The sequence below is a fragment of the Heteronotia binoei genome, chromosome 16 (assembly GCF_032191835.1).
Source record: "Heteronotia binoei isolate CCM8104 ecotype False Entrance Well chromosome 16, APGP_CSIRO_Hbin_v1, whole genome shotgun sequence".
Classification (NCBI taxonomy): Eukaryota; Metazoa; Chordata; class Lepidosauria; order Squamata; family Gekkonidae; genus Heteronotia; species Heteronotia binoei.
In genome coordinates this window covers 43,580,050-43,602,128 of record NC_083238.1, presented here as the reverse complement: position 1 = coordinate 43,602,128, position 22,079 = coordinate 43,580,050, and the positions used below count along the sequence as shown (strand labels likewise).

At 46.0% G+C, this 22,079-nt stretch overlaps 1 protein-coding gene across 1 annotated transcript in view; it reads right to left on the bottom strand.

Annotated features, from left to right (window-relative positions):
- Positions 1 to 22,079, bottom strand: part of PLEKHM3 (pleckstrin homology domain containing M3) — a 121,642-nt gene that overhangs the window by 52,274 nt on the left and 47,289 nt on the right. The window contains exons 4-5 of the mRNA XM_060257239.1: positions 17,375 to 17,520; positions 6,496 to 6,689 (exon numbers count right to left, since the gene is read on the bottom strand). Coding sequence (XP_060113222.1) covers positions 6,496 to 6,689; positions 17,375 to 17,520 — 340 coding nt within the window. The remainder of the gene's footprint in view (positions 1 to 6,495; positions 6,690 to 17,374; positions 17,521 to 22,079) is intronic.

The window sequence follows — 22,079 nt, the reverse complement described above, 5'->3', positions numbered from 1 at the left end:
CTCAGAAAGGCCTGGGCCGCAGGTGAATGAGGTGATCCTGAGATGCTTCAGTGCTGACGTGGTAGGAAGGATCGAACTATTTCAGAATATGGAACAAAACAGTGGAACTTCTAAGTTAACAGTTTTCAATACTTCCCTGAAAATGGCAGATGAGCACAATAAGTAAACCTTTGTCTCTCACTCTCTCTGATGTGTTAATTTATTTATTTGTAGGAAGTTTTCATGTGGAGAAACATGACGAATACGACACACATGCATCACCTTTTTTGCAGATTGAAGTTTACATCCCATTATATCCCTCTTTTTGCTGTGTTTGTAGACCAGCTCGAGTGAAGGTGTTATCAGGGCTTTTTTAAAATCACAGGACTGTATTTGCATATTAGGCCACACCCCCATGATGTAGCCAATCATCCAAGAGCTTGCAGGGCTCTTACTACAGGGCCTACTGTAAAGTCTTGGAGGACTGGCTACATCAGGGGTGTGTGGCCTAATATGCAAAGGAGTTCCTGAGACAAAAAAAAAGTCCTGTGTCAACCTGTTGACTAGCAAAAGCCACTGTTTGCCATTAAATGCACGACAGGCAAGGAAGGCAAGGAAGGGTTCAGGCAAACTATCATTTGCCTGGAAAACCAGAACAGCAAGTCACTGTTCTGTCCTAGTTTGGCATTATGTCTACCTTCAGGATGGTAGTTGTGGGGGGTTTGAAAGCACCTGTGATATACTGCAGGTCATGGCTGAAATGGTTTTCACAGATCCAAAGCCATTTAGAAGAATTGAGATTGAATTAAGAATGGTGCCGATATGTCCCTAAAGGGTATTTCTTCTAATCTGATCTAATCTAATCTAATCTAATCTAATCTAATCTAATCTATTCTTTCTAACCTAATCTATGTCTGGGTATTCTTTCTAATCTAATCTGTAGCAAGTCTGGTTCCTTTTTAGAATTTGAAAGGGTATCTCCCATCTTGCTTCTTAAAACTCTGCCCTAGGAAGAACACTTTAACCCTCTTTATGTACCTCATCCCCATAGTTTCTAAGAAATTTTGATAATTTTAGCTCTCTCTCAAAAAAAATCCACATCCTAAATTTACCCCCCCTCCCCGCCCCGTCTTCCATCCTCCATCTACCCCCATGGCTGCTTCTTCTTTAGTCTCTAATCCTCCTTTGTTTCACCCCTTTGTAGCTTCCCGATGGTTCCTATTTTCTCAGGTTCGCTTTTGTTCCTCTGCTCCCCTGAATGCCTCTTCACAGTTTCCTCTGGACCCTTTTCTATCACCTTTTTCCATCAGCGCTGGCTCTTCATGCCCTGGCTAGAATCCACGCTCTCCCCCCCTCCCCTCCCCACTTTGCCCCATAGCTTCAAGGCCCCGTTGCTTTTCTCTCTTTGCTTCCTTTGATCTCTTTTCTTCGACTCCCTTCATTGACTCCGCTGGGCCCTCCCTGCCTCTTTATTTTAATCAGAACGTTCGCTTTTCTTCTTCTTCTTTTCCTACTTTTGGTGTTAATCAAAAGCGATAATTTCTTTCTCTGATGCCTCCCCTGAACTGTGGTCTTCAGACGCCAGCCCCGCCTTCAGTTTTATACTAATTGAAGGAGACAATATTACCAGGAGAGAGAGAGAGAATGTTGACTACGGATGCGTGTGAGGGAACAAGGTAGTTAAGGTTTAAAACATGTCTTGTTCCCTCCTCGTACAGCTGCAGCAGTAATGCATCTGTGCACATTACGGTCTCGTGCAAATTTTCTCACACGCGCTCAGGAGTGACGTTCAAAGCAGGCCTTGGGCCACGAACATCTGGCACATTCGCTGTCAGGGGTATCTTTCCTTAGCTGTTCTTGACATGATTAATCAAGGCACTGATATGTGCTGTCTCCAGGATAGCAAAGGTCACCCGCCTTCCCCAGCCTTTATCTTTGAGGTGATTACCATAAACCAGATACAGTTTTCATTTTTTTACACAGCCTCTTGTTTTCACTCCAGGAGCATAACTGATTGTGGAGGGTGTCAGAGGCATAACTAGTTAAAGCAGGAGTGTCAAACATGCGACCCGGGGGCCAGTTCAGTCCCCCGGAGGATTCCTATCAGGCCCGCAAGCAAGTCTGCTTTCTTCTCCCTCTCTTGTTTCCTTCTGCGTCACAGCTTGCTTTGCCAGGCTTGCTCAATCGCATAGGAGCTACAGAGCAAAGCTGCTATTTTCTCCATTGGCTGAGGCTCCTCCCTTGGGGAGGAAGGGGAGGAGGAAGAGCTTGCTTTGTCAGACTCTCTCAATTGTGCAGCAGAGCTTTTGAGCCAAGCCTCTTATCCTTCTACTGGCTGAGGCTTTGCTCCCTTCTCATCCCCTGGGGAAGAAGGGAAAGAGTCAGAGATTCCTTTGCCCAGTTCCCTCAATCACACAGGAGAGATACAAAATCTTTAACTGTGTTTGTCTGTGTCCTTTATAAAATTTATATCTCCATTACCTGGCTTTATATTTTATGATACACATGGCCCAGCCCAACAAGATCTCATTTATGGCAGATGTGGCCCTCTTGACAAATAGTTCGATACCCCTGGGTTAAAGTGTCATACTAGGATATGGGAAACCCAGGTTCTGCCGTGGAAGCTTGCTGGATGACCTTTGGACTGCCACATTCTCTCAGTCTAATCTACCTCCTAGGGTTGCTGTGAGGATAAAACAGGAGAGGAGAACCCTCCAGGATCCCTGGCAAAACTGGCCTGGAGAAAAATTGCTGCCTGGCCCCAAAGGGGTGAACAGCATTTCCCTGGGTGGGTAAGAACTGATGAAGTCCTTCCTGCCCTCCCTCTCATGATCTGCTTGAGTTCCTAGGACACTGAGCCTAGGAGTAGAAGGATCATATTTCAATTCAAAGGAAGGCAATTGACATCCAGACAACCAGAATATTTTTCCCCCTCATGGAATCTATTTCAGACATGGGGACATTGCTCTGAGATTTATGCAAGCTAAAGACTAAAGCTACCCCAAACCGGATATTATCGATCACCGGTACAGCTCTGCTTCCTTAAGGTGGTCCAGAGAAGAATACTGTTGGCTGAGCCACACTTTTGGACTGGCTTGATATCTATTTGTTAAGAGCAACCCGCATTTGTACTGAGCTACTGCACTGTGTCACACTGCTTGTTGTATTACTTTGTTGTTTGTAGAATTTTTCTTGTTAAAGCTGGCTTTGTTGCTTTACATATTGTTCTTCATTACAGATGTCAAATACTTTAGAGTGTTGTTAAGTATTCTAGTCTTTTGTTACCCGAGATCTTTTCTTTCATTTTATGGCCATATAATTACCCCAGGTCTCCTTTGCTTGTTGAGTTCCTAAAATCAGCTCTACTATCAGATGGCCATCTCTCTCTCTCTCTCTCTCTCTCGGCTTGACTTCGCGAACGAAGATTTAAGAAGGGTGCAGTAGTCCACGTCCGCTGCAGGCTCGCTGGTGGCTGACAAGACCAATGCGGGACAGGCAGATCCGGCCACAGTGGCTGCAGGGAAAAGTCTGATTTAGGGTTGGTGCTGTAGCAGCGCGATTCTTCCTCAATCTCCTTTTGTCCTCAAGACCAGCTATGCGTGCGTTCTCAAAGGAAGAGACAGCCTGGTGGATGGTGTGCCTCCATGCTTTGCGATCTGAGGCTAGGTCAGACCACTGGTGATGGTTGATGCGACAGGTGCCAAGGGATTTCTTCAAGGAGTCCTTGTACCTCTTCTTTGGTGCCCCTCTATTTCGATGGCCGGTGGAAAGTTCGCCATACAGAGCAATCTTGGGAAGGCGGTGGTTTTCCATCCTAGAAATGTGCCCTGCCCAGCGCAGCTGCGTCTTCAACAGCAGTGCTTTGATGCTTGTAACCTCCGCCCTCTTGAGGACTTCAGTGTTGATCACAAAGTCACTCCAGTGGATGTTGAGGATGGTGCGAAGGCAGCGCTGATGAAAGCGCTCAAGGAGTCGCAGGTGATGACGGTATAAAACCCACGATTCGGAGCCGTAGATGAGGGTTGTCATCACAACTGCTTTGTAAACATTGATCTTTGTGCCTTTTTTCAGATGCTTGTTGCTCCACACTCTTTTGTGCAGTCGGCCAAATGCATGGTTTGCCTTTGCCAGCCTGTTGTCAATCTCCTTGTCGATCTTGGCATCTGAGGAGATGATGCACCCCAGGTAGCTGAACTGCTGGACTGTCTTCAGTACTGATTCACCCACAGTGATGCAGGGAGGGTGATAATCTTCCTGGGGTGCAGGCTGGTGGAGAACTTCTGTCTTCTTCAGACTAACTTCTAGGCCGAATAGCTTAGCAGCCTCTGCAAAGCAGGACGTCATATGCTGCAGAGCTGATACCGAGTGGGAGACGAGTGCAGCATCATCAGCAAATAGTAGCTCTCGGATGAGTTTTTCCATTGTCTTGGAGTGGGCCTTTAGTCGCCTCAGGTTGAACAGGCTGCCATCGGTGCGATAGCGGATGTAGACACCATCGTCATCATCTAGATCTACTGCGGCTCTTTGAAGCATCATGCTAAAGAAGATCGTAAAGAGAGTTGGCGCGAGAACGCAGCCTTGCTTTACACCTGTGCCTATTGGGAAGGGCTCCGAGAGGTCGTTGCAGTGTCTGACTTGGCCTCGCTGGTCTTCATGTAGCTGGATGATCATGCTGAGGAACCTTGGGGGACATCCTAAACGTTCCAAGATTTGCCACAGGCCTTTCCTGCTAACGGTATCGAAAGCTTTGGTAAGGTCGACAAAAGTCACATATAGACCCTTGTTCTGTTCCCTGCATTTCTCTTGGAGCTGCCTGAGAACAAATACCATGTCGGTGGTGCTCCTGTTAGCTCTGAAGCTGCACTGGCTCTCTGGGAGGAGTTCTTCTGCAATGGTGGGCACCAGTCTGTTCAGGAGTACTCTGGCAAGGATTTTGCCTGCGATGGAGAGCAGGGTTATCCCCCGGTAGTTGGAGCAGTCTGACTTTTCCCCTTTGTTCTTGTGTAGAGTGATGATGATTGCATCGCGAAAGTCCTGTGGTAGTTTGCCTTGTTCCCAGCAGGTGACAAGTGGCATCTAGTCTCTGTTTAAAAACCTCCAAAGGAGGAGAGCCCACCACCTCCCAACGAAGCCTGTTCCACCAAGGAACTATTCTGTCAGGAAGTTCTTCCTAATGTTCAGTGGTAAACACTTTTGCTTTAATTTCAACACCCATTGGTTCTGGCCTAACCTTTTGGGGCAACAGAAAACAACTCCACACCCTCCTCTATATGACAGCCCTTCAAGTACTTGATGATTCCAGCAGTAATTCTCTTTGTATGGTTACAGGTATCAATACACTCAAACCAGCCACATTTTCCCACAGCTTGCTTCAAGAACACATTGTGTAGGCAGAAATATCCAGGTTACCTAATCCCTCTCAGGTGGCAAAGACCTCTATTTAGATTTCCAGTGGGGTTGCCAGGTTCAAGTTAGGAAATTCCTGGAGATTTGGGTGTGGAGCCTAAAGAGGGTGGGGTTTGGGGAGGAGAAGGACTTCAGCAGGGTATAATTGAATGGGATAGAGAAGGTGCTGGAGAAAGAAGTACTTTTCTCCCTTGCTCACAATACAAGTACTCGTGGACACTCAATGAAATTGCTGAGCAGTCAGGTTAGAACAGATAAAAGGAAGTACTTTTTCACCCAAAGGGTGATTAACACCTGGAATTCACTGCCTCAGGAGGTGATGGCAGCTACCAGCATAGACAGCTTCAAGAGGGGATTGGATAAACATACAGAGCAGAGGTCCATCGGTGGCTATTAGCCACAGGGTATTGATGGAACTCTCTGTCTGGGGCAGTGATGCTCTGTATTCTTGTGCTTGGGGGGGAGGCAGTGGAAGGGCTTCTAGTCCCACTGGTGGACCTCCTGATGGCACCTGGGGTTTTTTTGCCACTGTCTGACACAGAGTGCTGGACTGGAAGGGCCATTGGCCTGATCCAACATGGCTTCTCGTATCTTCTTAATTCTGGGGAATCTCCCAAGCTCCATTTGGAGATTGACATCCCCACTTTACCGAAATGCTGCCAGTTGGAGCAGACAACACCGACTTACAAGGGCTAGTGACCTCAGCACAAGGCCGCTACATACGCCTCCTTTTATAACTTGTTTCGTTTCTGCACTGCTGGTGACTGTACATATTTATGGCTTGTCATGGACCCCTTAAATTAATTCTGCTTTCAGGGCTGATGGCCTGTTTAGACATTTTCATCCTAATATCAAGCCCCCAACACCAGCAAAGTGCTGACAAATCAAAGGCCTCTGAAGGCAGCAGACAACTCCAGTTGCATTGAAAGGATCCAGTTACAACTCCTTGGCAGACGAAAACGGGCAACGCTTTAATTGCTGGGTCATGGGAACCAAGCAGAGGAAGTGCAAGATGGACAGGCCAGGAAAGAGGCGGGGGGTGGGTGGGTGGGAGAGTGACGGGACCCCCTCCCTGAGGAAGTTTGTTCATCTGCCACCGCTTCTTCCTACCTCCTTCGCAGGTCTTCGGCCACGGCTGCTCGACAGCTGAACAAATACGCTCGGAGGGATTTCAGCTGCTGTCTCAGCCGGACTACGGTGGCCAGTGCCTCAACGTGTCTGTACAACATCGGGTTTTCCTGCTGGATGTCAATCAAGGGCTCTTCGTACACATATTCCAGGAACTCTTTGGCTTGCTTTGATACCTGCAAGGGGAAAGGGGCGGGGGGAGAGATCCATTAAGCTTAGCTCAGCTTCTAATAAAGACTTTTAAATACTTATAGGCAATCGATACTCTCTCCTTAGCCGTGTTCTCCGAGTTTTCACTTAAGTATTCTGAAGCTGTAACACAACCTAATTTCTCTTGACACATCTTTGATATCGGGTGACACTTGGAATGTTATTTAGAAGCTTGGAAAAAAGAAAGGAAAGGTCCCCTGTGCAAGCACCAGTTGTTTCCGACACTGGGGTGACGTTGCTTTCACGGCAGACTTTTTTACGGGATGGTTTGCCATTGCCTTCCCCAGTCTTTTACACTTTTCCTCCAGCAAGCTGGGTACTCATTTGACCAACCTCGGAAGGATGGAAGCCTGAGCCAACCTAGGGCCGGCTACCTGAATCCAGCTTCTGCTGGAATTGAACTCAGGTCGTGAGCAGAGTTCAGACCACAGTACTGCAGTACTGCTGCTTGAATGGATCTTTAAAAGCAAGGATGTTGGAGCTCATGGGGTGATAGGAAAGTGAGTGTATTTTGGTTCAAGGAAGGTTCTACAGACTATACTAATTATGCATGTACCCCCCCCTCCCCCCGCAAAAGTCACTGTAAATGCACAAGCAAAGTTTGGCTAAAGTATGGAGTTTGATCAAAGCAATCGGGTTTTGAGATCGGTGACTGTGCAACGATTAAAATTGTGTGCCCTGCTATTTGGCTACTGCCTACCAATTTTTCCAATATGGGTGCAAAGTCACAGAGCTGGATATGTTTTAAGATGTTCCAGTAACCAAGCAAACTAAGATATGACTGCAGATGCGGAATAGTTTTAATTTTTCATTTGCAATTGGCCTCTACCCGTCTCTGGCCAGGTAATGTTTCCTGAGCTTACTCATTCACACAGCAACCATCCAAGGCAAGTAACTGATATTCTTATTTTATAGGCTGAGATACAGAGAGGTCCAGACCTGAAAGGGCCACACGAACATCCCAGGGGAACCAGCTCCACAGAGGAAACAAAGGTCATGTCCAGTGTTCCCTCTAAGCTGAGTTAGTGTGAGCTAACAGATTTTTAACCTCCAGCTCACACATTTTTGTCTTAGCTCAGGAAGGATGATCCCAGAGCACAATAATTTATGCAGCAGCTCACAACGTTAATGCCAGGAGCTCACAAAGTGGAATTCTTGCTCACAAGACTCTGCAGCTTGGTCATGTCTTCCGTACAGATGCATCTATAAGGGCAACTTCTGAAGTGTTTTAGAGTACTGGAACCAAACAGTGGCTTACACAAAAATCATATGCCGAAGTTCTAGGTTTGGGTCTGAGAAGTCTCCCAAGCCAAGCACTCTCCTGTCCTTGGGCCACGATGGTGATGCTTATACAAAGGCCCTTTGCTTTCTGCCCTTGAAGCGATCCAGAAGTTCTCATCAAAACTTCATTTTTGTACTGTGAGCTGCTTCAGCATGGTCTAGTGTGGTGTAGTGATTAAGAGTGGTAGACTCTAATCTGGAGAACCGGGTTTGATTCCCCACTCCTCCATAGGAAGCCTGCAGGGTGACCCTAGGCCAATCCCAGTTCTCTCTGAATTCTCTCAACCCCGCCTGGTGCCTGTTGTGGGGAGGAGAAGAGAAGGCAATTGTAAGCCATTTTAAGACTCCATAAGGTAAAGAAAAACAAGATATAAAAGCTTTCCCTGCTTCAATGTTCAAGTACCATGCAAATTTCGCATCCTGACACAGGCAAAAAGGGGGGGGGGTTCCTCAAATTATTAAAAAATTTAAAATCCCACCGAGCGCTTTCTGCTGCAGGTACACGGCAATGCCTTAAAACACACACAGGTGGGGTTGTAAAGGATTATGGCTTTCAGATGTCCAAGAGCCACAGGCTGCACTGAAATATCCAATTCATCAGCTGTTCCAACTATAATAAGCAACCAAATGAGACCATGATTTAAGGCTCGTTTCTTCATTGTTTAGACTAGAATACAAAAACTCTCGCAGCTCAAGAGGCAGGCCTAGCTTCTATTCAAAGCAGTGGTAGTGAGAGGCAGTTCATGGTAGTGTGCGGACTCTTATCTGGGAGAACCGGGTCTGATTCCCCACTCCTCCACCTGCAGCTGCTGGAATGGCCTTGGGTTAGCCAGAGCTCTCGCAGGAGTTGTCCTTGAAAGGGCAGCTGCTGTGAGAGCCCTCTCAGCCCCACCCACCTCACAGGGTGGCTGTTGTGGGGGGAGAAGATATAGGAGATTGTAAGCCGCTCTGAGTCTCTGATTCAGAGAGAAGGGTGGGGTATAAATCTGCAGTCTTCTTCTTCTGCTTATAAGCATATGACTGGGTACGGAACCCAGAAGCCTTAAACTTCTGTGTTGAGAAATACTGAGAGATCTTTTTTTTTTTTTTTGGGGGGGGGGAGCCTGAGAAGGGCAGGGTTTGGGGAGGTGAGGAACTTCAGCAGGATGTAACGCCACAGAGTCCATCCTCCAAAGCAGCCATTTTCTCCAGGCGAACTGATACTGTCTCTGAAGAACTGAGCAGGGACTCATGAAAGCCTGTACCCTGCCACAAATTGTGTTAGTTTTTAGGGTGCTACTGGACTCTGGTTCTTTTCTACTGCTACGGACAGACTAACGTGGCTGCCCATCCTGATCTACCTCAATGGAAGAACTCTTCGCCTTCCTCCTCAGCTTTCTTCCTGGATTAAAAAATACAAAATCTCTAGGTCTGACCGTGCCACAGTGAACCTGCTAGTCTTTAAAGCCTCTATGGGAAGAAGATCTTTAATGACTAATGGCATTCCTGCTGAGATATCCTTATTGCTAACAAAAAAAAAAAAGAACAGAGGATATATCATAATGCCCCTGTATAAATCGATGGTGCGGTCTCATTTGGAGTACTGTGTGCAGTTCTGGTCGCCGCACCTCAAAAAGGATATTATAGCTTTAGAGAAGGTGCCGAGAAGGGCAACTAGAATGATTAAAGGGCTGGAGCACTTTCCCTATGAAGAAAGGTTGAAACGCTTGGGACTCTTTAGCTTGGAGAAACGTCGACTGCGGGGTGACATGATAGAGGTTTACAAGATAATGCATGGAATGGAGAAAGTAGAGAAAGAAGTACTTTTCTCCCTTTCTCACAATACAAGAACTCGTGGGCATTCGATGAAATTGCTGAGCAGACAGGTTAAAACGGATAAAAGGAAGTACTTCTTCATCCAAAGGGTGATTAACATGTGGAATTCACTGCCACAGGAGGTGGTGGCGGCCACAAGTATAGCCACCTTCAAGAGGGGTTTAGATAAAAATATGGAGCAGAGGTCCATCAGTGGCTATTAGCCACAGTGTATGTGTGTATATAACATTTTTTGCCACTGTGTGACACAGAGTGTTGGACTTGATGGGCCGTTGGCCTGATCCAACATGGCTTCTCTTATGTTCTTATGTTCTTATCTCTGTGGGAACGCCACTGCTCATAAAATACCTTCTTCCACCATTCTGGGTGAGCGTCTACATTTGCAGATTTCCCCCCCCCCCCCTCCCAATGTCGCATTGTACTCCAGCTCACCAAAAATATGGCTACCTAAAGGTCATAGTGGGGGAATGATTCATTACTTCATTATTTATTATTTATTACTTTAGTTTTCTATCCCGCCCTCTCCGCAAGCGGACTCAGGGTGGCTAATGGTCAATCAAAGCACAACTGAAAATTACAAGTTAAAACAATTAAAATTAACAATTAAAATACATTTCATGGTGCTACTCAAAGTTCAGTATAGGAGGAATCGTAACTTTCTTTCTTGACAGTGATCTTGTGGTGGATGTACCGTAATGCCTCATAAGTGATGTTGCTTAGCAGTGTAGTGGCAGTCCTCTCCTGTTAAGATATTAAAGGCCTGTCGAAACAATTCAGTTTTGCAGGCCCTGCAAAATTGGGAGAGATCCTGCAGGGCCCTTATGGCCTCTGGGAGGGCATTCCACATTGCTGGTGCTGCCACTGAGAAGGCCCTAGCTCATGAAACAAGGAACAGCAAAGCACCTGACCCTGAAATGCAGGGGCAACGAACCAGATGGGTCACACAAGTATAGAATAATTTGATTGCTTCATGGTGGTTAATACTATTATTTATCATTTATACAGCATGTCAAGCGTTCCACACCTTTATAATATCCCCATAAAGTAGCCCAATTGTAGAGAGCCAGTGAGGTATAGTGGTTAAGAGTGTTGGTCTAGTATCTCAGAGACCCAGGGTTTGAATCCCCACTGATGTCTTGGAAGCTCACTGGGTGACCTTGGCCCAGTCACATTCTGTCAGCCTAACCTACCTCATAGGGTTGTTGTGGGGATAAAATGAAGGAGAGGAGAACAATGTATCCCCACTGGATCACCACTGAGGAGACAGGCAGGGTATAAATGAAATAAACAAATATATTATTATTCCTATATTGTAGGTAGGTAAATAAGAGAATGGAGTTGAGGTATGTCTAAAGCAGCCAAAAAGACTTGAATTATGGATTTCATACCACCTTAGAATCGCAAACATTGTGAGGCCTGGCTCTTGGGCGGTTGACGACAGCGTAGTGCAAAGGTATACGATAGCAGGCCCTCTAATTTCTCAGGCCTGCAAATAACTCTGACATAGAAACTTCTATAATGATCCAGGAGTATTACTTGATCTATTCTGGCCTACTGTTAAGATGCTTCCTGATATCTCTGATATTTCATCCTTTAGTGATAGCACAGGACGTGACATCTCCCAGAGGTCACCAGTTCAGGACACACTAGGGTTACCAGGCCAGCCTACCTGGTCAGCAGGGGACCAGAAGTTATGTTGGCCATTTTCAGGCCTACTGCAGGTTTCAGGTCTACATACAGTTAGGGGTGACCCTCTGGTTGTTCGCCAAAACTCGACAATAAATTTGGTTTCAAACCATAGAATTTTGCCCCCAAACCAGAATGTTACCCCTGTCCAGAAGTAGGCCTGAAGCCAGAAGTAGGCCCAAAACTGGAAGTAGGCCCGAAAAGGTCAGCTGCGGGTGGGATTTCCACCAGCCGGCCAGCTGGCCGGCAGTGGGCAAGAGCCTGCAAAAGCAGTGGGTTCCCCTGCTCCCACTGGGGCGGGGGGCGGGGCTGGCAACCCTAGAACGCATTGCAAACTTGGGTCCCAACAGCCACAGTACTATGCCAGCTTTTGAGTAACTTGAGAAAAGACCCTGGAATGTGTGAATTGATTCAACTGAAAAGCACAGTGAGGATGAGAGAAGGCCATATGAACATTGCAGTGTCAATCTATTATGTCATAACCCAAGCCATCTAAAATGACGTTATCATATTGAAGACCTCCAAAATAATATCGTCTGACCTCATTTTCAGATCCTGACCCCAAGTAAACCAAATCCTTAAGACTGACACTAAACCAGGGCCCCAGCTTTTATGAGCTTGCAAGCACCTTGGTGTAGCCAGCTTGTAGTGGTTAAGTATGTGGACTCTTATCTCGGAGAACCAGGTTTGATTCCACACTCCTCCATTTGCACCTGCTGGGATGGCCTTGGGTCAGTCATAGCTCTCGCAGAGTTGTCCTTGAAAGAGCAGCTTCTATCAGAGCTCTCTCAGCCCCACCCACCTCACAGGGTGTCTGTTGTGAGGGAAGAAGATAAAGGAGATTGTAAGCTGCTCTGAGACTCTGATTCAGAGAGAAGGGTGGGGTATAAATCTACTGTCTTCTTCCCCTTTGGAATTCTGACAAAGAGTGGTGGACACAGCCACAAAATGGCTGCCACAGGAGGCAGAGCCTGCCATACAATGGCTACTACAGCTTACCTTCAGTCACACAGTGGAGACCCTTGTGCTGTGGGGGCAGCTGCTGCTGAAGTAACATTTTTAAAAATCTGCACAGACAATCACATCTCCAACTGTCAATCAGAATTCTTGCTGGGCAGAAGCTCCACCTGGCCCTGCGCTGCTGCCCACTTTCTGAAAATACTTAGTGGGCACCAGAAAAAAGGTGTCAGCAGGTACTACAGTGCCCACAGGCAACAAAGTGGAGATTCCTGCACTAAATCATAAAGGGATCTAGATATAATCATATCTCTCTCATCTGTATAAAGGACCTTTCTAAGCACTCTACGAACATTAGCTTTGTTCTCACAGAACAATTCTAAGAAGAAGCAAAAGTGCTGCTTGCAGGTGTCAGAAGGAAACCGTGTTATTTCAAAATAGATTAGGAAATAAATTTGTTATTAATAGCGAGAGCTAACCTCGAATGTAAACACAGCAAAAAATAATTTGGGCATGAAACAACAGGCAAAGGCCAGCGCGCGCCTTCAATGTATGCAGCTGTGCATTTTCAAACACAGGTGAGGCTATAAAACGAGTGAAAGCCTCTGGATCTCCAGATGGCAAGGCAAGACGCAGTAAACGTTGCTGATGATTTGTCCACACACACACAAAGATAAGAAACACAACTGTAAGCCAAGCGTGCGGGATACGACACATGGGCAAAGACAGAAATCACGAGAGTAAACAGTCCATTTCTTTCTTTAGTGAATGAAAAACAGAAACAGACTGGGGGCAGATTACTAAGAAAGAAATCTGCTTGTTCTTATCTAATTTCCAATTCCACAACATTTCATTCAACGATAATTGTAAGTACTTTTCAATGCAATAGATTACAACACAATACGGTGCAATAATCCCGTTCAATAAAGTGCAATGTCTCCGTTATTTCTTCACTGAATAGTGCCAAACCGAGCTTTTTTTGTAGCAGGAACTCCTTTGGTTATAAGGCCACACACCCCTGATGTAGCCAATCCTCCAAGAGCTTACAGTAGGCCCTGTAAGAAGAGCCCGGTAAGCTCTTGGAGGATTGGCTACATTGGGGGGGAGGGGGTGTTAGCCTAATATGCAAAGGAGTTCCCACTACAAAAAAAGCCCTGGTGCCAAAGATGGAATCTTGGGATGCCTCAAACCATCTCCGACATAGCTTGCTAGCCGAATAGCTCGTTTCAGATACCTTAATCATGGAGGGGTAAACAGTTGTCTGCAATTGTCAAGTTCCAAGCCACTTATACACTTCTGCAAGCATATCAAGCACAGGCCATCTTCTGCGGTTATCTTCTCCATAGCCCATAGCATAGCAAGCTACATCAGAGGTGGTCTGAGGCATCCAGTTCAATATTCCATACTTGGCACTATTCATGGAAGAAATAACAGAGACACTGCACAAGTACTTTATTGAACTGGATTATTGCAGCGTATCATATTGGAACCTATTGCACTGAAAAGGACTTAGCAATTATCTTTGAGGGAAATGTTATTGGCAGGGCTTTTTTTGAGCAGGAACGCAGATCCGGCTGGCTTGGTGTCAAGGGGTGTGGCCTAATATGTAAATGAATTCCTGCTGGGCTTTCCCCACAAAAAGCCCTGTGTGAAACAATAGTGACATCAGGGGGTGTGGCCTAATATGCAAATGAGTTCCTGCTGGGCTTTTTCTACCAAAAAAGCCCTGGTTACTGGTAATGAAATAAAAACAAGCATATGTCTTTATTAGTAATTTGGTCTGTTTCTGTTTCCCACTGGTCTTTCTGTGGTCTTCTCTGCTGCATTTCTTTCTTTAAGCAGCACACTGGGATCTTTCCAGAGATACTGATCTGCAGGCACTTAGGGTTCTTTTTAAACGGTTTTGTCTGTGGATCTGATAAAAACAGTAATGAAAGCGTGAAGTCATTATTGGAGAAGTAATTACAGCACTTGGACAAAGCAAAAACAGAGTCCTCGTTATTCGGAGGGCAGACGCAGAGGGAAACTGAATGTGTATATGCAGCAGCGAGAGAGTCATCAAAGAAATTAGGATAGCAGCTGCCAGCGACAATGTCCTTGCGTGTCCATCTCACGTTCTTCAAGCTCTTGTGAGAGTTAGTACAGAAACTCCCTGGCTGACCTGGGCCCATCTTCCTCAAAGAGAGCTGCTTTGGAGGTGAAACAGTCAGTGAGACCAGAAATGCTTCTCTGGAAGAGGAGGAGGAGGAAGAGGAGGAGGAGGATATTAGATTTATATCGCACTCTACACTCTGAATCTCAGAGTGCTCGCAATCTCCTTTACCTTCCCCCCAACATGCAACAGACACCCTGTGAGGTGGGTGGAGCTGAGAGAGCACTTGCAGAAGCTGACCTTTCCAGGGAACTGGGCAAAAGTAGCTCTGGCTCTTTCCTTCTTTTTTTAGGGGATTAAGAGGAACCTCAGCCAACTGAGAAAATAGAGGTTTTGCTCTCTAGGTCCTGTGCAATTGAGCAAGCTGTGATGCAGAAGGAAGCAGATGACAATGAGTTGCTTGTGGGCCTTATAGGAGCCCTCCAGGAGCCTGATTTGGCCCCTGGGCCGCATGTTTGACACCACTGTTTTAAAACATATGACACAGGTGAATACAACCCACTGGGTTTTGCTCTCCTTCTGCTGTGCCATGGGTGGTTGGGAGGCAGAGTTTTGCCTGGCAGAGCTAAGGTACGCAAGTCTGCCTACAGTTATGGTCTCAGTGCAGCTTATTGAACAAATCAGGGCAATCCTGTGTGGGTTTCTGCAGTGCATACAGTGAGAAGAATGCCAAAAATCACACAAATTATCTAAGATTCCGCCCCCCCCCCCCCAAAAAAACAATATCCAGTTACCCTATATACTCAAGTATAAGCCTAGTTTTTCTGCCCAAATTTTGGGCAGAAAAAACCCCTCCTCGGCTTATACTCGAGTCACTATTCCGCCCGCATCCCCGGAATTCCAAGGACAGCTAAAGCTGCCCCCTGCTCTCCTCTCCTCAGTGAAGGGGGAGGGGTCGTGCTGGGACTGGTGTTTTCAGTCTGACCAGAAATGACTTCTGCCTTGGTATTGTTGATTTGTGTTCTGCACCACCATTCTCCTCATCTTTCATTGCAAGCAGCATTGTGGCCTTACCTGCCACAGGAATAGTAACTGCTGCGTTTCCCACCCTCGGCTTATACTCGAGTCAATAAGTTTTCCCAGATTTTTGGGGTAAAATTAGAAGCCTCGGCTTATATTCGGGTCGACTTATACTCGAGTATATACGGTAGTTAGTAAAACTATGAATAACGGCACCTTCTACCTGTTCCAGGGAGCTTGGGTCTGCTAAGTACATAGTCAGCCAATGCAAAAATCATCTTCCTTCTAAATCACTTGATAGGATGACGAGAAATATACTAAGTTTCTGAGTTCAGCAAAATGCTGACTCACCACCAGCTTAAGCTCTTTGCTAGATTATACCTTTCAACGTGAATCAGACCTTTAAGGCGGCAAATGGGGGGACACGTAAAGCACCACTGACATTACACATGCACAGGGAACTCCGAGGAAACAAATCAGAAGTCATGTCCGACTGTATAAACATTACCAAATATGGGGCATACATTGATTCCTACGCATGCCTCAGAATAGCTGAAGAGAAAAATAACACGTTCCAATTTCCATCTGGTAGCAGCGCAGAGAGACAGAGATGAAAGCCCACAAATGCACCATTCCGTTCCTTTCTGTACAGTCAAGTCAGCTAATTTACGGTCACAGACCAAGTAAAAAACAAGATTTTAAAAGCTTCAACACAGAAGAAAAAATCTATGCTATAATAAGTATTAGAAAAGACAATTGTCTTAATATGTTCATTATAAAAGTTACATCAAAACGCAAGCTAGAACAGAGCATCTTAAAGCTGCGAAGCAGTAAAAAGAGTCTTTCGGATACTATAACAGGCAGCACAGAACTTTCTGCACTTAAGAAATTAAGCAGTGCCAAAGTGGCAAGAAAGTTTATATGGCCACTGAAATATGGAACCTTCTTTTTTAAAAAAAGTTTGAAATTCCACTTCCAAGCTGCATTTTGGCATGGCGAAAACTGAAACAACCGTATCTAGCGTGATGCGGTGGCTAAAAAGGCAAATGCAATTTTGGGCCGTATTAACAGAAGTATAGTGTCCAGATAACGTGATGTGATGGTATTGCTTTACTCTGCTCTGGGAAGACCTCGACTGAAGTACTGTGTTCAGTTTTGGGCACCACATTTTAAGAAGGATGTAGACAAGCTGAAATGGGTCCAGAGGAGGGCGACGAAGATGGTGAGGGGTCTGGAGACGAAGTCCTATGAAGAAAGGTTGAAGGAGCTGGGGATGTTTAGCCTGGAGAGGCGGCGTCTGAGAGGTGATATGATCACCATCTTGAAGAACTTGAAGGGCTGCCATATAGAGGATGGTGTGGAAGGTAGGACCAGAACTAATGGGTTGAAATTAAGTCAAAAGAGTTTCCGGTTCAACATTAGGAAGAATTTCCTGACAGAGCAGTTCCTCAGTGGAACAGGCTTCCCCAGAAGGTGGTAGGCTCTCCTTCCTTGGAGGTTTTTAAACAGAGGCTAGACGGCCATCTAACAGCAATGAAGATCCTGTGAATTTAGGGGGAGGTATTTATGCGTTTCCTGCATTGTGCAGGGGGTTGGACTAGATGACCCTTGAGGTCTCTTCCAACTCTATGATTCTAGTAAACAAAACACTGGCATATGGCCTGGATTAAAATGGCTGCCTGACCCCAAAGTGGCAATCAGCATTTCCCTGGGCATGTAAGAAAGGGCCACGCTGATGCAACCCTTCCTGCCCTCCCTTTCACGATCACGGAGAGCACTGTTGCCAAAGCTACTTCATACCTTGTATTTTGAAGTGTCCCAGTTATGGACCAGCCGCGCAGGAATGAGAAAGGTGTCGTCCACGTGGCAAGTGCCACAATAATACCAGCCGCTGTAGCTGCACACATTTGCTTTGCCACTGGAGAGGCCGATGGAACGCTGACAGCCTGCCAATGGAGGAGGAAAAAAGAGACAGGACTGTTATTAAAAGTTGACTTCTTAAATCATCTACCATAGATACAAACTTCCGTGGCACCACATTTAAATGAGTTTTTGGTACCAAGCATTAGACTTTGTCAGAAGTGCTCAAATAGAAATTTCATAAGAACATAAGAGAAGCCATTTTGGATCAGGCCAATGGCCCTTCCAGTCCAAAAAAACCCAGGTGCCATCAGGAAGTCCATCCGTGGGGCCAAGACACCAGAAGCCCTCACCCTGTTGTCCCTCCCAAGCACCAAGAATACAGAGCATCGCTTGCCCCAGGCAGAGAGTTCTAACAATAGGGTAATAGCCACTGATGGACCTTTGTTCTATATGTTTTTCCAATCCCCTCTTGACGCTGTCTATGCTTGTAGCCATCACCAATTCCTGTGGCAATGAACTCCATGTGTTAATCACCCTTTGGGTGAAGAAGTACTTCCTTTTATCCGTTCTAACCTGACTGCTCAGCAATTTCATGAGTTCTCATATTGTGAGAAAGGGAGAAAAGTACTTCTTTCTCTACCTTCTCTATCCCATGCATAATCTTGTAGACCGATTCCCATTTGCAGGGTTGTGACCCGGCACCAGGCCACGGAAGCCTCTAAACCAAAGCTAGCCCCGCCCTCAGCAAAGTGTGAGCTCTGCTCTGCTTTCTTCCTTTCCCGTCTCTCTGTTGTGCAGAGAAAAGCTAGGCTTGAAGACTGACACAGGCTTCAAAGCCTGAGCTCCGTTTTCCTTCCTTCCCCAATCTCTGTGTTATGCAGGTAGAAGCTAGGCTTGAAGACTGACACAGGCTGCAAAGCTGAGCTCCATTTTTCTTCCTTCCTTCCTCCATCTGTGTTATGCAGAGAAAAGCTAGACTTGAAGACTGACACAGGCTGCAAAGCCTGAGCTACATTTTCCTTCCTTCCATCCCCCAACGGCTCTGGGTTGTGCAGATAAAAGCTAAGCTTGAAGATTGACACAGGCTGCAAAACCTGAGCTCAGTTTTCCTTCCTTCTATCCCTCCCTCCCAGTGTTTGAGAGAAAAACTGGAGTCCACTGACACTTTAGACCCATGAAGTGATCTTCAGGGTATGAGCTTTCATGTGTCTTGCAGTATGTTCTTTTGGGGAGATTTCTTCAGAAAGCCTGGGCAGTAAAGAAGGGGGGGGGGGTTCAGCTGGGAGAGGCGGGGAGTTGTTATGGTTATGCATTTTGAGAGCCAAATAACCGTTCATATTGACAATGTACATCACACACATCTCAATATATGCAGTCACCATTTTGTCTGGAAACGGAAATGTGCATGTTTTCAACTCCAGACCACGTGTATCAGAACCCTAATTTGACTCAGTATGCATGTAATGGTTCAGACAAAATGATTATTGCACTATTGAAAGGATGGTGTATATGGCATGTTCTTGTAGCAAGCACAGTAAAACATAATGATTGAAAAGGGCATCTCATCGAATCTGAAAGCTTTCTTCCAAACCAGGCATTTGAGCTCTTGCAGATTTTCAGTTTTGGGACATGTGGTGGACAGTAAACTATTAATGCCTTAACATAGTTTGAGAACCCTTAGTGACAGGATTCAAATGGAATTCTACAGCTGTGAGTGTCAGTTAGGAACAGCAGTTAAGAAAGACAGTTGAATGTGAAGGAGAGTTAAGCAGACGGAGAAGATCAAGAAGGAAGTTAGGGAAATGGGACGAGTGGCCCTTCCCTGAGGGAAATAGCTCCTAGTAAGGGAGGTGGGGGGAAGTAATCCTTATCAAGAGGTTAAGAAGGGGGACTGGAATTTGTGTGAATGTTCCTGCCTTCACCTACTTAAGTATCTTTGAAACAAAGATGTTTATGCTAATTTATTTAAGCAGAAACTGCCAGAAATCTCTCTCCTCAGACCTATCTATATAACTAAACAACTACTTGTTTGTGGCAAACTATCTATTGTTTATGTTCATATTTATACAAAGTTACCTGTTGCCTATTCACCTTCTAAGTCCTAAACCTGTCACCTGCCTTAAAAGCTCTGCGCCATTTCCCCTCAACCGTGAAATAAAGCAGTATGTTAGTTTTGAATTACCATCAGCCTCTTGTAGGGCATTATCACACAAAGATAAATGAAGTCCCTTCAGTTCCCTAGGCTAGGTCAGCATATATCAATATTTATTTATTTGGCATCTAGCCCACTCTCCCCCACAAGCAGACTCAGGGCGGGTTACAACAGAACAATGAATAACATGGTTCAATATATAAAATAGCAATTCTTAAAACCCACATAACAATAAGCAATTAATATTAACAATACACAGTAGGTGGCACCATTTAACCAATCCACTCCTGTCTGCTCCTGTGCAGGCTCCCCATATATTTACAGGTGGGTGGCAACTAGCACTGGGGGGAACAGGCAGATGAAAGATAACACAAATCGACAGGAGAGTTCCCTCAGCCAAAGAGTGGTGAGTCAGTTGGAATCAGGAAGAAGGGAACATATACCTAGTTGCATCAGGGCTTTTATTTTTTTCTTTGCACCACCTTTACCGTCTTTCCATGTTCACTATTGCACTAAAAATTACAACCCACTTGTTTGTTCTTGAGCACTTACAATAACCTTATTGTTGTTATACTGCCTAAATCTGCACACCTCTTCAGTCATAGGAAGGTGCTTGCTGAGAAGGAAGACGGGGTTGGGAGGGTGCTCTGGGCCCTCCCTGAGAGACCCTTATCAGAATAGTGGCACCCCCCCCGGTCCACTGTTTGTGACAGGGGGACATACTGGGAGAGACGGTCCTGAAAGTATGTTGGTTCCAGACCACGTAGGGTTTTTAAAGTTAAAACCAAACTCTTGAACTTGACCTGGTATTCAATTGGACCTGCGTAGAGGGAGTTACAGTAGTCCACCCTGAGGTGACCTTGGCATGGATCACTGTAGGCAGGTCAACAAGGGAGAGACTCTCTCAAAGAAATTGCAGACGTGTTTTCAAACTAGAAACTATGAGGGCTAGAAACCCAGGCCTTTAAAAACTCAAAGCTGAGATTCCCAGACAGTTAAGTTCTCTGCCAGGTTCTAGTCAGCATTCTGCAAAGCACAGGAGACAAGTTCCCCTTCTACTAGACATCCGTCTTCCTCCTCTTTGCTCTGTGGCCTCTCACTGGCAAGCCAGGTCTCCTTAGCCTGTTCTGGTGCAGCCTATTGGTTTGTCACTCAAGCTGTACTCAAGGCCATAGCCAGGATTTCAAATTTTGTGGGTCCACAAAGAGGATTTTTTGTTTAGGGGGGCCAGGAGGCCGGGTTCTCAGTGCCAACTCTCAAAATATCCTGTGAAAGCCCCTAAAAATACAAATGCCACGTCCCTTTCATTATCACAAAATTATGCAGGAGCTTTCATCTTCCCCTGCACTTTTTATTAGGCTGCATGTTAAGTGATGGGAGGGGAAAGAAAGAAGCAACAGAGGCGGCAGTGGTCGCTGCTTGAACACAGAGGCGGCAAGTGGTGGGAGACTGATTGGTGGGGTCAGAAAGGTTGCATAGAAGAAGAAGAAGATATTGGATTTCTATCCCGCCCTCCACTCCAAAGAGTCTCAGAGCAGCTCACAATCTCCTTTACCTTCCTCCCCCACAACAGACACCCTGTGAGGTGGGTGGGGCTGGAGAGGGCTCTCACAGCAGCTGCCCTTTCAAGGACAACCTCTGCCAGAGCTCTGGCTGACCCAAGGCCATTCCAGCAGGTGCAAATGGAGGAGTGGGGAATCAAACCTGATTCTCCCAGATAAGAGTCCGCACACTTAACCACTACACCAAACTGGCTCTTCAGGGTTCGGGGACCCTCTCCTGGGGAGGGCGGGGTTTAGGAGAAGGACCTTAGCAGGACAGAATGTTCCAGAGCCCGTAGGGGGTTGATTGGTGGGGCCTGGACCCCCAGGGTCCCACTGAAGGTACGGGCTTAGCTGTGCTTGCCCTCCATTTCCTTGATGACACATTTTTGACCTGGGTCACACAGCAGAACGTGAACCAGAGCCTGTGTAGCTCAGAGGTTTACAAAATGGCAAACTTCAGAAGAACACAGTGAAGCCAGCTAAGCAGTTTCCCATTTGACAGCGCCGTTGTGGCCATTACTCTCTCTGTCTCCCCTCCACACCTGACACTTTAAACTATAAAGCCACACACGCTTTGCACTTTCTTCCCTTTGCAGGTTTTACATTACAAGGCTGGTTATTTCTATGATCCCCCCCCCTTATATCGAGTTATGAAAGCAGTTGATTCCTTTGATGTTACGAGGTTCAAAGGGATGTGCGGCGACAAATGTAACTCAGCAGCAGACACCAATTAAGCCATTTGTAAAAAATAAAGAAGGACCACAAAGAGACCGGGGCACAGCTTCCACACAAGGCTGGCCACTTCTGCAGAGCACGCAGCCGGGATTTAAAAGCTTACAGTGCCAATTGTCTTCCAGGGGAATTGTTTTTTAAGGACAATTATATTTAATGGAAAATGTTCTCTCATTACCAGTTTTAGAGATGGAAGTGACAAATCAAACTTCCA